This window comes from Haematobia irritans, chromosome 1 (genome assembly GCF_050003625.1).
Source record: "Haematobia irritans isolate KBUSLIRL chromosome 1, ASM5000362v1, whole genome shotgun sequence".
Classification (NCBI taxonomy): Eukaryota; Metazoa; Arthropoda; class Insecta; order Diptera; family Muscidae; genus Haematobia; species Haematobia irritans.
In genome coordinates, this window is record NC_134397.1 from 88,527,708 (window position 1) to 88,544,279 (window position 16,572).

At 35.2% G+C, this 16,572-nt stretch overlaps 1 protein-coding gene across 1 annotated transcript in view; it reads right to left on the bottom strand.

The window, feature by feature from the left end:
- Positions 1 to 16,572, bottom strand: part of LOC142221384 (protein MEMO1) — a 54,759-nt gene that overhangs the window by 14,510 nt on the left and 23,677 nt on the right. The window contains exon 3 of the mRNA XM_075291104.1: positions 1,125 to 1,206. Coding sequence (XP_075147219.1) covers positions 1,125 to 1,206 — 82 coding nt within the window. The remainder of the gene's footprint in view (positions 1 to 1,124; positions 1,207 to 16,572) is intronic.

Below are 16,572 nucleotides of genomic sequence, written 5' to 3' on the forward strand. Positions count from 1 at the left end.
TCGTCGTTTGTTCAAATGGATTACATCCTTGTCTTTTGGGGAGTTAACATAGGTCTATCTGTCGCGTTATGCTCGCGTCCTCCCTAGTTTTTGTTACGTGGAAAATCTTTGGTTTGATGGCCGCGTTCGAATCGTAATATATCGGACTACAAGTTGTAAGGCGACCTAATGTTTCTGGTCACCCTGACCATTACGTTAATTTGGTTTTCCGTTCCGAAATCTTTCTATATTTTCATAGATAGAAAACATAGCAAAGATGGCTGCTACCCTTCCAGAGTCAGAGGACGACGTCCCCATGTTGGATGAGGAACGGGAGATTAATTCTAGCATCGCACCCCTTGGCGATGAACAGACCATCAGTACGACTACTGATTCTGCCATTCTGGCCGACAATGTTGCAACAGCAACCAATAAAAAAACCTTTGACGACGGAGTTCCTCCAGGAGAATTATTTGTGGCTTCGCCACCCTTTTCGGCACCAGTCGAAAGAACCAGGGCTCGAGTATATCGACATATACGCATGGCATCATTCACGTAATTGCAAAGAATTCGGGCCGATGCGCTTTAAACGAAGACTGCAGACCGTAGTGCTTCACATAATGAGACCACAAACATATTCTAGCCCGGGTTTCCCATGGGCCCAACTCACAATGTTGCAAGGCGGGCGGCAATGTTTAAGTTCAAATTCCGTTTTCTTAGCTTTTGTTAAATCATATAATCATTTTCAAGTGTAATCCCGCCGTTAGGATTTGTCTATACCTTTTCTGCCTTTTGGGATGAAAATAAGGACATTTTCTAACGTCAAATGTTATCAACCCCCGCCTTTCGGCATTCAAGCTTTTTGACATTCTTACTTTGGGACTATCTCGCTTTGGTATTTCTTCTACGAAGGTAAATATTGTTTGACGAGCAATAATTAATTCAATAAAGCCCAATATTTTGGTTCAAATTCTAAACCAGTGCCTTTTTATTTCTTCTACTTTTATGCCACGCATTCATTGGCATTTTCTTTTCAATAGCATAATAATACCAATTCCTTAATCTTCATGTCCAATTAGCTCGCATTTAAAATTGTAATTAATGTAAAATATATTTTTTTAATTTATCATAAAAATGATACTTACGGTGCTATAATAGCTCTAGCAGGTCCATGCGACAATGTCGCGGCTCCCAGCCAGTTGTCAAGTTGACGAGACAACTCAGATGCTGAAAAAATAAAACGTGAAAAATTACATACTATTGTACCATGTACACTGTCAGAAATGTCCTATGTATTTCATTTCACTTTATTTAATGTGGATAATGTGAATCATATATATTACAATAAACGACAATATCTGAGTTATTAAATATAATAGATATATAAAAAGGAAGTAAAAAAGATAATACTAAACTTAATTCAAGACCCCACCCAATAAAAAAGAAATAAACAAGAAGTCATATAGAAAAAACAATACCTATAGTTTGTGGTCCACAAACTTCAAAATAGTAAAACAGTTTCTAACCATACAACTACGCCAGCTCATCACATTTCAATCACAGCACTTCAGGCGTAAAGGTTTGAAGAGCCAAGAAAATTCTTCACAAATTTTGGTCGTGGGTTCGATTCCTGCTACGACCGAACACCAAAAAGTTTTTCAGCGGTGGATTATCCCACCTCAGTAATGCTGGTGACATTTCTGAGGGTCTCAAAGCTTCTCTAAGTGGTTTCACTGCAATGTGGAACGCCGTTCGGACTCGGCTATAAAAAGGAGGTCCCTTGTCATTGAGATTAACATGGAATCGGGCAGCACTCAGTGATAAGAGAGAAGTTCACCACTGTGGTATCACAATGGACTGAATAGTCTAAGTGAGCCTGATACATCGGGCTGCCACATAACCTAACCTAACCTAACCTACAAACTTTGTATACAATACGGACAATTGCATAGATGACACGCCTGACTTTATTAGTTCTTTATTATATAAAGAACTTGGGACATCAGTAGGGCATTGGCATCTATACGCCTGACGCTAAAGGGAAGATATATTCTAGACACAAATAACTTACGTAAGCAAGCAAGACTATATCCTACCACATAAAGAGTCATTTAGATAAGTTAATTTCAATCTGCAAAACTGTCCAAAATTAAATTAGTTTCATTCTCAAGACTGGCAGGGTAGCAAAAGGTGCTCTTAACATGAAGGTATCGCAGCTTCTTGAAGAAGTTTATGTTTGAAGATCATTCACGTATGGCCCCAAAACAGAGCCATGCGGAACACCAGATTCACTGCTATTCAAACTGACAAATTGACTTCTACATTCCAAATAATAGAGTATAAACATGCAGAAAAAGACACAAAAAATTAGCTGATTTTTAACTTCATCACCAGTCGAGTAAAATTGATTAACTTGAAAACTTCCGATAAGACTAAGGAAGTTGTATTAAGATCCTGCTGGGCATTACTAATTTTATAAAAGAAAGGCTCTATAATCTGATTCTTTATTGTGTTCTTTACATCTTTCGAAATCACAGGAAGGCTAGATATTTGTCAAAGATTATTGACACAATTTACAACACATTTACAACAGCTAGGGAAAGCAGGAGTCAATATTATGCAATTTACTAGGTTGATTATAATTCACATAAAGTGTTCCGGAATACTATCAACACCAACGTTGCCAATTTGGCTTTTTTCACGCTAGATTTGGCTTTTTTAAAAGTCATTTAGAGGGAAAAAATGCATTTAGCCTTAAGATTTTTTCTGTCTTTTTTTCATCACCCTTTTAGCTTTTCTGTTTCTATTGAAATATGAAAACAACTGTGTTTTATCTTACCCTTGCTGTCCAACTAAAGGTTTCCACATATTTCAAAGCTCAATTCAAAAACTACACAAAAAAAATCTAATTCTATCTCGAAATTAATTGATCCAATTAATTTTTTAATTGAAATGTCTTCAATCACAGAAATGATAGTATCATAATTGAAAGTAAATTAAAAAAATCAAAAAATTAATTGATAGTATTAATTTTTGTGATTGATTTTTGTTTCAATTACAAAAAATTGTTGAATCAATTAAATTTTTAATTGAATATTTTTTAAAACTCAAGACATTATTTTAATTTAATTTAAAATTTTCGGTAGCAAACACACCTTGTTGTTGATTGACTCGTTTTTTGTGTCCTTATTATGTTATTGTAACACTCTCGAGTGATTAAATTAAGTTATAAAGTAGATGTAATTTTTTGGTATGCAAGAAAAACTTAAGGAAATAAAGTTTTGAATGTGGTATTATTTTTATAATGTCAAAAAATTCATATTGATATCCCATGTAAAAATTGGATATGATTATATCTCAAAATTGGTATATTTAGATCTATGCAGATTTACAAGATATGATGAGACAGAATTAGATATAATTATAAATAATTCCATATACGACGAGATCTAACATCAAATCCAACTATATATAGGGATTAGGATTTTTTCCCGGCAATTCGCTATTTTTCCCGTTTTCCCGGGAATTAAGTGCGGGAATTACAGGGAAGTTTTCTTTGCATTTTTTCAAACAAAATGGAGAGATAATTACTACAAAACATAATTTTTAATTCCATTGGGTAAATCATTATTCTCTCTCTTTGACGAATTTTCGGTAAGAATTCCAGAAAAAATGTTTCGATGTCATCATCGTTGGTACTTATTTATTTCACGTATGGAAGGCGTTTCTGATAAAGTTGTCAAAAAAATCGACGACGTAAATCGAAGTTGGATGGAAAAAAATTGACAGCGTAAATCGAAACAATGTAAACCGAGGCGACGTAAATCGATGGATTGCTGTAATTTCAAAATATTTTCATAATTATTGCAAGGATGTGTCTATGAAATATGAAAATGGTAACTTTTATTATGATAGTTACTTTAATTTCAAATTTAGATGGTGCATATAGTGAAATATAGTGACTGTTTTATGATGGTAAAATCGAAATAAGTATCTTTCATTTCCATACAATTTAACGCTGAAGCAAGTTTATACTGAATAAGTTTTATTGAAAAATTACCCAAACAAACCTATTGTTGTCCAATTTTTGTAAATTTAATTCCATTCCATTATTAAATAGCAGATTTGATTTTATCGCGCGTTTAATAATGTTTTAATAAGTCTATATCATTAATTTTAAAAATTTTTCACATGAAATTTTCTTTCATGTGAAGATATCCATTTTTAAGTTGAATCACTTAACTATAGGACACTGACAAAAATACTTTGTCGACTTTTGGACAAAGAAAACAATTTATATAAGAGCAATTCACAAATGCTATTATAAGCAAAATTCACGTTCGTATTTTAAGGATATGAAATCGTTGGCTTCACGACAATATTTTTTTCAGTGTACAAAGCAATTCAGATCTACTAGTTTAACTTAGTAATAACATAATAACTTGAGAATATTATAATAACATAAAAAATGACACAATAAACGAGTCAAATGCTAATATTCCTAATAATTTACTGACAGTTTTTCTAAGGAATTTGTATGGTAACATTAGATTTACAGTTTACGTTAAGTAAGGCCTAGATAAAACTCCGACGACTTCAAAAAAAGGCCAAATCTAGCGGGAAAATAGCTAAATTGGCAACGCTGTTGCATCTTTTAGCAGGTGTGTATGTAACAAGGGAATATAAAGGTATGGAATATTTTGGTTCTTTGAGACATATATTGGTGTTTGTTTATTAAACCTTTTAAATGAAAGTTATTAATATTTTAGCGATGAGATGTACGATGGCGAAGTGATGATCGGTAGCATAGAAAACAGTTATTAAGAATGTTCAATATTTAGGAAAAGAATGCTGAAATGGAAAGTATATTGAAATGTTTTTCTTTCATGTAAACAAAATATTTAATTTCAGAGCAACCCCAGATGGATTCGGACAATAGAGAATTGGTAAGTTTCCTTTTAAAAATCGGCTTTCTTTACGTTTTATGACCTTTTTATCGTCAAAATTACAGGATTTTAATACCTTATTTCAGTATTTCTTTAATCTTTTCTTTAATTTAATTTTTTGGAAACCAATTTAATATTTTTAATGTAAAAAACAAATATTTAATTTCAGAATAACCCCTTAACAATTTTGAAAATTTTTTATACTCCTCTGCTTATAATTTAATAGTGAATTGGTAAGGTTTCTTTAACTTTATCTTAACCAGAATATTTGTTTTTTATGCAAATTATTATTTCTTTAATTAGATTTTTTGAAAACCAATTTAATGTTTTTATTTAATGTAAAAAATAAATATTTAATTTCAGAGTAACCCCAAATAAATTTGGACAATTTTTTTATATTTCCCCTCAGCGTACAATTAATAGAGAATTGGTAAGTTTTATATTAACAATTTTATATAAACAATTTTATATAAAAATTTTTTAATTTTTTTCTTTTAACTAGAATATTTGTTTTATTATGTCCTTCACATCGATAGCGACACAGTTTTATGAGTTAATATAGCTTTCTTCCTTAATTCCTTACACCATTTTATAAAATACGGTATGTTACACACGCACAGAAAAAGCATGTTTGGACATGGTTGCCGCATCCATTTAATACTAATCTAGAGCATGTAATTGTCGCGAAATCGACGTATTTTGTCTTTGTAAAAATAGTTTTCGAGCAGAGAAAAACGTATGCTGGCCATATGCATTTAAATGGTTTTCAATGGATATTTTTATAGAAATGTTAACTTTTTGTATAAAGGACTCAAGATATTTTGTATATGATGACAAGGTGTATGAACAACGTAAAGGAATGCCAATGGGATCACCAGCTTCACCTATTATCGCCGATATTGTAATGGAAGTACTCTTGGACTCAGTATTGGAAAAATTGACTATTAAACCAAAAATAATGACAAAATATGTAGATGATCTGTTCTGTATTTTGAATAAAAATGACGTTCAGGCCACTTTATCAGCTTCAAACGCCTTTGATAGACAAATTCAATTTACGATGGAAACAGAAGAAGACAACAAGTTACCATACTTAGATACTATAATTCTAAGGCACAGAAATGGAATAAAAATTAACTGGTATCAAAAGCCAACAGCCACAGGACGATTGATAAATTTCAACTCCAAACATCCTAGACGAGTTATAATGAATACGGCTACAAATTTTATAAGAAGAGTACACCATATCAGCGACAAAATATTTCATAAGGACAACGAAGATAAGATAAGGACCATATTGCGATTAAATGATTTCCCGAATAAGACGATTGACGACCTAATACAACATGTAAAAGAACGACAACATATCAAACATGACGAAATTGAACCCAAAATTTATAAACCCTTGACATATGTCCCTTAATTCTCGGAAAGATTCAAATCATCAAACATGCTAAATAAGGACAAATTTCAAATTGCACAAAGGACTCATAATACAGTAAATCAATTCTTCAGCAAGACAAAATCCAAAATTAAGAAAGAAGACGAGTCAAACGTAGTATATAAGATCAAATGCAATGGAAATGACTCTGATACTTGCCAAAAAGTATATATTGGTACAACGAAAACCAAATTAAAAACTAGACTCTCAGGGCATAAATCTGATCAGAAAGCCACTGATAAGCCCTTGGAGCAAAAGACGGCACTTGCAGCACATTGCACTTTAACAGGACACAAACCAAACTTTAAGGACGTAGATATTTTGACGCAAGAAACCAATTATAAAAGGAGATTTACTCTGGAGATGCTACATATTATAAATGTACCTGCAGAAAGACGAATGAATTTTAAGACTGATACGGACCATTGTGCACATATTTATAGAAATATTGTACAAAAATATAGAAAGACAGATTAGCTTTTAGTTGTAAATATACTCCCTTGTAAAGAAGTCCACTGTTCTTTAAATTTAAATGTAATTATCTGTGTTTTTCATGTAATGATATATTTTTTGTTAATGTGTTAAATGTTTTTTCTTTTTGTTTAAAGTAATTTCCCTGAAGACGAGCATGGGAGATGTCTCGAAATATTGGAAAATTTTAAATATAAAAATACAACTCAAAAAACAACAACATCTGTTTTTATTCACATGACCTCAAGCCGAACTAAGCAAATATAATTAGTTTTCAAATGCCTCAAACATTTTCTATTATTTAAATGATAGAATTTGAGACCATTACATGGTCAGGAAAATCATGTACCTGACCTTTCTATTTGTCGACTTTTTTACAGGGAAAAAAGTATTTTTATAGGTTAGGTATAGACATGTCTAGAACCATTACATGGCCATACGAGGGCGGTTCGGAAACCTCTTAGCCTATCAATGAAAGAGAATAGTTTTTCAAAAATATTTTTACTTTTCAATATAATCTCCTGAAACTTCAATACACTTAGTCCAACGCTTTTCTAGAAATTCTATCCCTTGATTAAAATAGTTTTCCTCAAGGTCTTCAAAATAGTGGTTTACAACTGCATCTTCATTTGAGGTAAAACGCTTGCCAGCAAGGATTTTTTTTAGATTTGGGAACAAGTAAAAGTCACTGGGAGCTAAATCAGGAGAACAAGGTAGGTGGTCAAGCAACTCGTACTTTAATTCGTTGATTTTAGCCATTGTTAAAACACTCTTGTGCGCTGGTGCGTTGTCTTCATGAAATTTTTTTTGTGTTGTAAGCCAGGACGTTTTTCTCGAATTTGTACATTTAATTGAGTTAAAAGGTTGCAATAGTAATCTGAATTTATTGTTTTACCCTTCTGCAGATAGTCAATCAATAAAATACCTTTGAAGTCCCAAAAAACCGTTGCCATAACCTTACCAGCCGATTGAATTGTTTTTACCTTCTTTGGGGCACTTCATCCAGCTTCAGTCCATTGTTTGGAATGTTATTTTGTCTCTGGAGTATAGTGGCGGATCCATGTCTCATCAACAGTTATGAAACGACGCTTAAAATCCATTTACTTCGCTTAAAACGATCCAAACAAGCTTGAGAAATGTTCATTCTTATGCTATCGACTGTTAACAAATGCGGCACCCATCTTGCAGAAAGCTTTTTTATCTGTAGTTCCTCATGTAAAATTAAATGGACTCGATCATTTGAGATGTCCATGATATTAGCAATTTCACGCACTTTTATTCGTCGATCATTTAATACCATATCATGCACTTTGGCTACAATTTCTGTTGTTGTTGCTGTTTTTGGACGTCCACTACATGGTTCATCTTCAATGCTTGTACGACCACGTTTATATTCAGCAACCCAATTTTTTACTGTTGTATATGAAGGAGCACTTTCAACTAACACATTCACCATATCATTATGAATTTCTTGTCCCGATAAACCTTTTTATGTAAATATTTAATGACTAATTTTTCAATTGTAAAAAAATTGCGGATGCATCTTTTTTGAACACCTATTTCTATATGAAGGAGTTGCCAGATCGAAACAAAATTTAACATGTGTTCATAACAGAGATGGAAGTTTCCAAAACAATTAACTTTTTTCTGTTTATACCGCGCTTTTTGTGCTAGGCTAAGAAGTTTCCGAACTGCCCTCGTAAAGACCATGTACATTTTTTCGTGACCATTTAATTTTTTAACTTTTTTGCAGCGAAAAGAATTTTATAAAAACATTGAGTTGCGTGTTGATTGTTGCTTGGATTGGACGGAGAATACGGAATTACTGTGTTTTGTGTTAATTTATTTATTCAGAAGAGGCACGTGGTTTTATGTGAACACAAAAAAGGAAAGTGTAATTGAAAAAAATTTACCTGGTTTTTGTTCTGCATTTTGCTTATGGTATAATTTATTTTTATTTGCAGTTACATGAAGTCTGCGTTGTTACATTTGATGGGCACGAAGTAAATATGGAATGATTGAAATTGAACCAAAATAGAGTGTGTAAAAATATGTGATGTTTGCTTGCACGACATTATAAATACAAATAAACAATGAATTATTTTATAAATAAATAAGAACAAATAAATAAAGTTAATTTTGTGTTTTCTTTTCTCAAGTGGCGTCTTTTTTAACGACGAAATTTTTGACCATGCTCTTTTAACTGGAAGAAAAACATTTTTGACCATAACATTTTAGATCGTGACCATTTGATTCAAACTAAATTATTTTTATCAATAAATAACATTTTAGATGAGGACATTTTTATTTTTCTTAGAACCATGTTCACTGAGCCAACATGGTTGCAGGTGAAAATGTTACATGGTAGCCGCAAAAATAGCTCTTATCATATTATTTTGCTCTTCGAATATGAATATGATTGTGACAATCATGTTTCTTCTCTGCGTGTACCTGTCATTTAAGTACCAACAACGATATAATCGGACATTTTTAACTCGAGATATAATTTGTTTTCAAAAAAAGAGTAAAAAATTTAAAAAAAATCGAATTCTGCAGATGAAAATACATAAGAAAAGTCACATCTCATCAAACGCACATGAAAAAAATTTATTTTGTAGTGTAATTGATTGCTTCAATTAAAAGATTAATTTAGATTTGTGATCAAAATCAATTAAATTTTTTTTAAACCAATTAAAAAATTGCTTGAAAGTGTCAAAAAAATGAATTAATTTTTTAATCAAGTATGTTTATTTTGCTAACTAATTCTGTGATTTTTTTCTGTGCATACACACCATAATCAGAGGATGAGAAACTAGCATTAGTATTACTGTCTTAAATTAATGTTAGATCGCTGTAATCTACCAAACAAAACAAAAAAATTTTATTTCTATAGAAAATTTTGTATTTGTTCATTCTGCATCTACCAATTTATGTTAATTTGTTTCTAATGTTGTTTTGGGATTGCAGAATGTTTTTTTGTTGAACAGGCTCTTGATACTAGAAAGGTTCTAGTTGGTGTAGTTTACCTCCCTAGGTTAGGTTAGGTTAAAGTGGCAGCCCGATTAAGTTTCAGGCTCACTTAGACTATTCAGTCCATTGTGATACCACATTTAACTAAAAGTACCTATTACATATGGGCACTTCTAGTTTTAACCACTTAACCTTCTCTATTATTTTCTTTTGTTGAACCAACCAGATTGTTCGAAAAACATTAACAGACTGTTAACGTTTTCCAGATCCGCCAGTAATCTAAAGCTATATGCCTCTAAAATTTGCTTACGCCTTACACAAAATGCAGGACACTCACACAAGAGGTGTTTAATTGATTCCTTTTCCTCCGCATCATGACAGCTCATACAATAGTCATTATACTTCGCACCAATAGTTTTTGCAAATTCGCCTATCAGGCAGCGACCCGCTATAGCAGATATCAGAAGTGATATCTGACGTCTTGAGAACACTAGCATATCTAGTGTGCGGTTCAAGTTTAAATGGGGCCATATTTGCTTGGTGTCGTTACAACCCCTGCAATTCTCCCATCGAACATTTGCCATCATTACGGCCTTCTCACGCAGTAAGAGCTTGCAGGTTGCCAGAGACATACAAACAGATTCTAGTTCCCCTGGAATATGTAAGGTAGTTCCTAGTCTTGCTAACTCATCTGCTTGACAGTTCCCCGGTATGTTCCTATGGCCAGGCACCCATATAAGGTGAATATTGTACTGCTCAGCCATCTCGTTGAGAGATCTGCGGCAGTCGATGGCCGTTTTCGAGTAAAGGAACACAGAGTCCAAGGATTTTATTGCAGGTTGACTGTCTGAGTATATATTAATGCCAACAATTTTTGGAATATTACTTCTCAGCCAATTCGCCACCTCTTTTATTGCTAATATTTCAGCCTGAAAAGCACTACAGTGATTAGGTAATCTTTTCGCTATTCGAAGTTCCAGATCTTTAGAATATACTTCGAAACCCACTTGTCCATCCAATTTGGAGCCATCAGTGTAGAAATCTATATATCTTTTATTCCTCGGGGTCTGTGTACACCACGCCTCACTGTTGAGAATTAGAGTTTCAAACTTTTTTGTCGAAAAGTGGTTTCGCCAGAGTGTAATCCACTACATTAGGCATATCTGGCATTATTCTGAGGACCGAACTGTGGCCGTACATTTTTTCTGACCACAGCGATAGTTCGCGCAACCGAACAGCCGTTGTTGCAGCTGACTATTTGGACAAAATGTCTAAAGGCAATAGATGCGGCATGACATTAAGGGAATCTGCTCCGGTCTTACTGAATGCGCCTGAGATACACAAGCACGCCATACGCTGAACTTTATCTAAACCTATCGGTTGCTGAAGTGCCGGCTACCAGACTACAACACCATATAGCATTATAGGTCTAACCACTGCCGTGTATAGCCAATGCACATTTTTCGGTTTTAGTCCCCACTTTTTTCCTATTGCCTTTTTGCACGAGTACAAATCTACCGTGGCTTTCCCCGCCCTTTCTTCAATATTAAGCCTAAAGTTCAGCTTCCTGTCCAGAATAACGCCAAGGTATTTTGCGCACTCAATTTCAATACCCCCTAAGGATATGAGCTTCACCGTGGGAGTTTTTCGATCTTGGCAGTACATGACTAATTCTGTCTTGGCAGGATTTACTCCAAGACCATTCTCTTTCGCCCATTTCTCAGTCATCCGGAGGGCTCTTTGTATAACAACTCTGATGGTGGATGGGAATTTTCCCCTGACTGCTAGGGCCACATCGTCTGCGTATGCCACCACTTTTATCCTTTCTTTTTCTAGGGAAACCAGAAAGTTGTTTATAGCAACATTCCAAAGAAGAGGTAATAGAACTCCTCCTTGGGGAGTGCCTCTGTTCACATACCTTTGCATGTTTGCTTGTCCTAGTGTGACTGAAATACGTCTCTTCATTAGCAGTTCGTCTAGCAGCCTAAGTATACCTGGATCAACATTCAGAGTTGTCAGTCCATTTAATATCGAGCTCGGATGGACGTCATTGAATGCCCATTCGATGCCTAGAAACGCCACGATTGTGTATTCATTGACAGATAGTGAGCTTTCGATAAAGCTGACTAGTTCATGCAAAGCGGTCTCAGTAGACCTGCCCTTCGAGTATGCATGCTGTCGTTTCGAGAGCAAACTTGAATCGACGCTAGTTGTAAGATAAATGTCTATCATCCTCTCCAGAGTCTTAAGTAGGAATGAGGATAAGCTGATTGGTCGGAAAACCTTCGCACTCGAGTGAGAGGCTTTTCCTGTTTTAGGTATGAAAACGACTTTTGTTTCCCTCCACTTTTCTGGAATATATGCGAAGTTTATAACAGGTTGGCTGATAAGTCCCCGGTCTGACACATAGATGGCGTCGCTAGTATTAAATGCATATTATTTTTATATAGTATCAACCTTCAAATGATTCGTGTCAAAATTTGACGTCTGTAAGTCAATTAGTGTGTGTGAAGATCGTCTTTTGTGAAGCAACTTTTGTTATTGTGAAAAAAATGGAAAAAAAGGAATTTCGTGTTTTGATAAAATACTGTTTTCTGAAGGGGAAAAATACGGTGGAAGCAAAAACTTTGCTTGATAATGAGTTTCCGGACTCTGCCCCAGCGAAACAATAATTGATTGGTATGCAAAATTCAAGCGTGGTGAAATGAGCACGGAGGACGGTGAACGCAGTGGACGCCCGAAAGTGATGGTTACAGACGAAAACATCAAAAAATCCACAAAATGATTTTGAATGACCGTAAAATGATGTTGATCGAGATAGCAGAGGACTTAAAGATATCAAAGGAACGTGTTGGTCATATCATGCTGTTAACTCGTAATACACCCGAGTTTTTCCCTCGATATGTGACAATGGATGAAACATGGCTCCATCACTACACTCCTGAGTCCAATCGATAGCCGGCTGAGTGGACAGCGACCGGTGAACCGTCTCCGAAGCGTGGAAAGACTCAAAAGTCCGCTGGCAAAGTAATGGCCTCTGTTTTTTGGAATGCGCATGGAATAATTTTTATCGATTATCTTGAGAAGGGAAAAACCACCAACAGTGGTTAACATTTTAGATCGTGACCATTTGATTCAAACTAAATTATTTTTATCTATAAATAACATTTTAGATGAGGACATTTTTATTTTTCTTAGAACCATGTTCACTGAGCCAACATGGTTGCAGGTGAAAATGTTACATGGTAGCCGCAAAAATAGCTCTTATCATATTATTTTGCTCTTCGAATATGAATATGATTGTCACAATCATGTTTCTTCTCTGCGTGTACCTGTCATTTAAGTACCAACAACGATATAATCGGACATTTTTAACTCGAGATATAATTTGTTTTCAAAAAAAGAGTAAAAAATTTAAAAAAAATCGAATTCAGCAGATGAAAATACATAAGAAAAGTCACATCTCATCAAACGCACATGAAAAAAATTTATTTTGTAGTGTAATTGATTGCTTCAATTAAAAGATTAATTTAGATTTGTGATCAAAATCAATTAAATTTTTTTTAAACCAATTAAAAAATTGCTTGAAAGTGTCAAAAAAATGAATTAATTTTTTAATCAAGTATGTTTATTTTGCTAACTAATTCTGTGATTTTTTTCTGTGCATACACACCATAATCAGAGGATGAGAAACTAGCATTAGTATTACTGTCTTAAATTAATGTTAGATCGCTGTAATCTACCAAACAAAACAAAAAAATTTTATTTCTATAGAAAATTTTGTATTTGTTCATTCTGCATCTACCAATTTATGTTAATTTGTTTCTAATGTTGTTTTGGGATTGCAGAATGTTTTTTTGTTGAACAGGCTCTTGATACTAGAAAGGTTCTAGTTGGTGTAGTTTACCTCCCTAGGTTAGGTTAGGTTAAAGTGGCAGCCCGATTAAGTTTCAGGCTCACTTAGACTATTCAGTCCATTGTGATACCACATTTAACTAAAAGTACCTATTACATATGGGCACTTCTAGTTTTAACCACTTAACCTTCTCTATTATTTTCTTTTGTTGAACCAACCAGATTGTTCGAAAAACATTAACAGACTGTTAACGTTTTCCAGATCCGCCAGTAATTTAAAGCTATATGCCTCTAAAATTTGCTTACGCCTTACACAAAATGCAGGACACTCACACAAGAGGTGTTTAATTGATTCCTTTTCCTCCGCATCATGACAGCTCATACAATAGTCATTATACTTCGCACCAATAGTTTTTGCAAATTCGCCTATCAGGCAGCGACCCGCTATAGCAGATATCAGAAGTGATATCTGACGTCTTGAGAACACTAGCATATCTAGTGTGCGGTTCAAGTTTAAATGGGGCCATATTTGCTTGGTGTCGTTACAACCCCTGCAATTCTCCCATCGAACATTTGCCATCATTACGGCCTTCTCACGCAGTAAGAGCTTGCAGGTTGCCAGAGACATACAAACAGATTCTAGTTCCCCTGGAATATGTAAGGTAGTTCCTAGTCTTGCTAACTCATCTGCTTGACAGTTCCCCGGTATGTTCCTATGGCCAGGCACCCATATAAGGTGAATATTGTACTGCTCAGCCATCTCGTTGAGAGATCTGCGGCAGTCGATGGCCGTTTTCGAGTAAAGGAACACAGAGTCCAAGGATTTTATTGCAGGTTGACTGTCTGAGTATATATTAATGCCAACAATTTTTGGAATATTACTTCTCAGCCAATTCGCCACCTCTTTTATTGCTAATATTTCAGCCTGAAAAGCACTACAGTGATTAGGTAATCTTTTCGCTATTCGAAGTTCCAGATCTTTAGAATATACTTCGAAACCCACTTGTCCATCCAATTTGGAGCCATCAGTGTAGAAATCTATATATCTTTTATTCCTCGGGGTCTGTGTACACCACGCCTCACTGTTGAGAATTAGAGTTTCAAACTTTTTTGTCGAAAAGTGGTTTCGCCAGAGTGTAATCCACTACATTAGGCACATCTGGCATTATTCTGAGGACCGAACTGTGGCCGTACATTTTTTCTGACCACAGCGATAGTTCGCGCAACCGAACAGCCGTTGTTGCAGCTGACTATTTGGACAAAATGTCTAAAGGCAATAGATGCGGCATGACATTAAGGGAATCTGCTCCGGTCTTACTGAATGCGCCTGAGATACACAAGCACGCCATACGCTGAACTTTATCTAAACCTATCGGTTGCTGAAGTGCCGGCTACCAGACTACAACACCATATAGCATTATAGGTCTAACCACTGCCGTGTATAGCCAATGCACATTTTTCGGTTTTAGTCCCCAATTTTTTCCTATTGCCTTTTTGCACGAGTACAAATCTACCGTGGCTCTCCCCGCCCTTTCTTCAATATTAAGCCTAAAGTTCAGCTTCCTGTCCAGAATAACGCCAAGGTATTTTGCGCACTCAATTTCAATACCCCCTAAGGATATGAGCTTCACCGTGGGAGTTTTTCGATCTTGGCAGTACATGACTAATTCTGTCTTGGCAGGATTTACTCCAAGACCATTCTCTTTCGCCCATTTCTCAGTCATCCGGAGGGCTCTTTGTATAACAACTCTGATGGTGGATGGGAATTTTCCCCTGACTGCTAGGGCCACATCGTCTGCGTATGCCACCACTTTTATCCTTTCTTTTTCTAGGGAAACCAGAAAGTTGTTTATAGCAACATTCCAAAGAAGAGGTAATAGAACTCCTCCTTGGGGAGTGCCTCTGTTCACATACCTTTGCATGTTTGCTTGTCCTAGTGTGACTGAAATACGTCTCTTCATTAGCAGTTCGTCTAGCAGCCTAAGTATACCTGGATCAACATTCAGAGTTGTCAGTCCATTTAATATCGAGCTCGGATGGACGTCATTGAATGCCCATTCGATGCCTAGAAACGCCACGATTGTGTATTCATTGACAGATAGTGAGCTTTCGATAAAGCTGACTAGTTCATGCAAAGCGGTCTCAGTAGACCTGCCCTTCGAGTATGCATGCTGTCGTTTCGAGAGCAAACTTGAATCGACGCTAGTTGTAAGATAAATGTCTATCATCCTCTCCAGAGTCTTAAGTAGGAATGAGGATAAGCTGATTGGTCGGAAAACCTTCGCACTCGAGTGAGAGGCTTTTCCTGTTTTAGGTATGAAAACGACTTTTGTTTCCCTCCACTTTTCTGGAATATATGCGAAGTTTATAACAGGTTGGCTGATAAGTCCCCGGTCTGACACATAGATGGCGTCGCTAGTATTAAATGCATATTATTTTTATATAGTATCAACCTTCAAATGATTCGTGTCAAAATTTGACGTCTGTAAGTCAATTAGTGTGTGTGAAGATCGTCTTTTGTGAAGCAACTTTTGTTATTGTGAAAAAAATGGAAAAAAAGGAATTTCGTGTTTTGATAAAATACTGTTTTCTGAAGGGGAAAAATACGGTGGAAGCAAAAACTTTGCTTGATAATGAGTTTCCGGACTCTGCCCCAGCGAAACAATAATTGATTGGTATGCAAAATTCAAGCGTGGTGAAATGAGCACGGAGGACGGTGAACGCAGTGGACGCCCGAAAGTGATGGTTACAGACGAAAACATCAAAAAATCCACAAAATGATTTTGAATGACCGTAAAATGATGTTGATCGAGATAGCAGAGGACTTAAAGATATCAAAGGAACGTGTTGGTCATATCATGCTGTTAACTCGTAATACACCCGAGTTTTTCCCTCGATATGTGACAATGG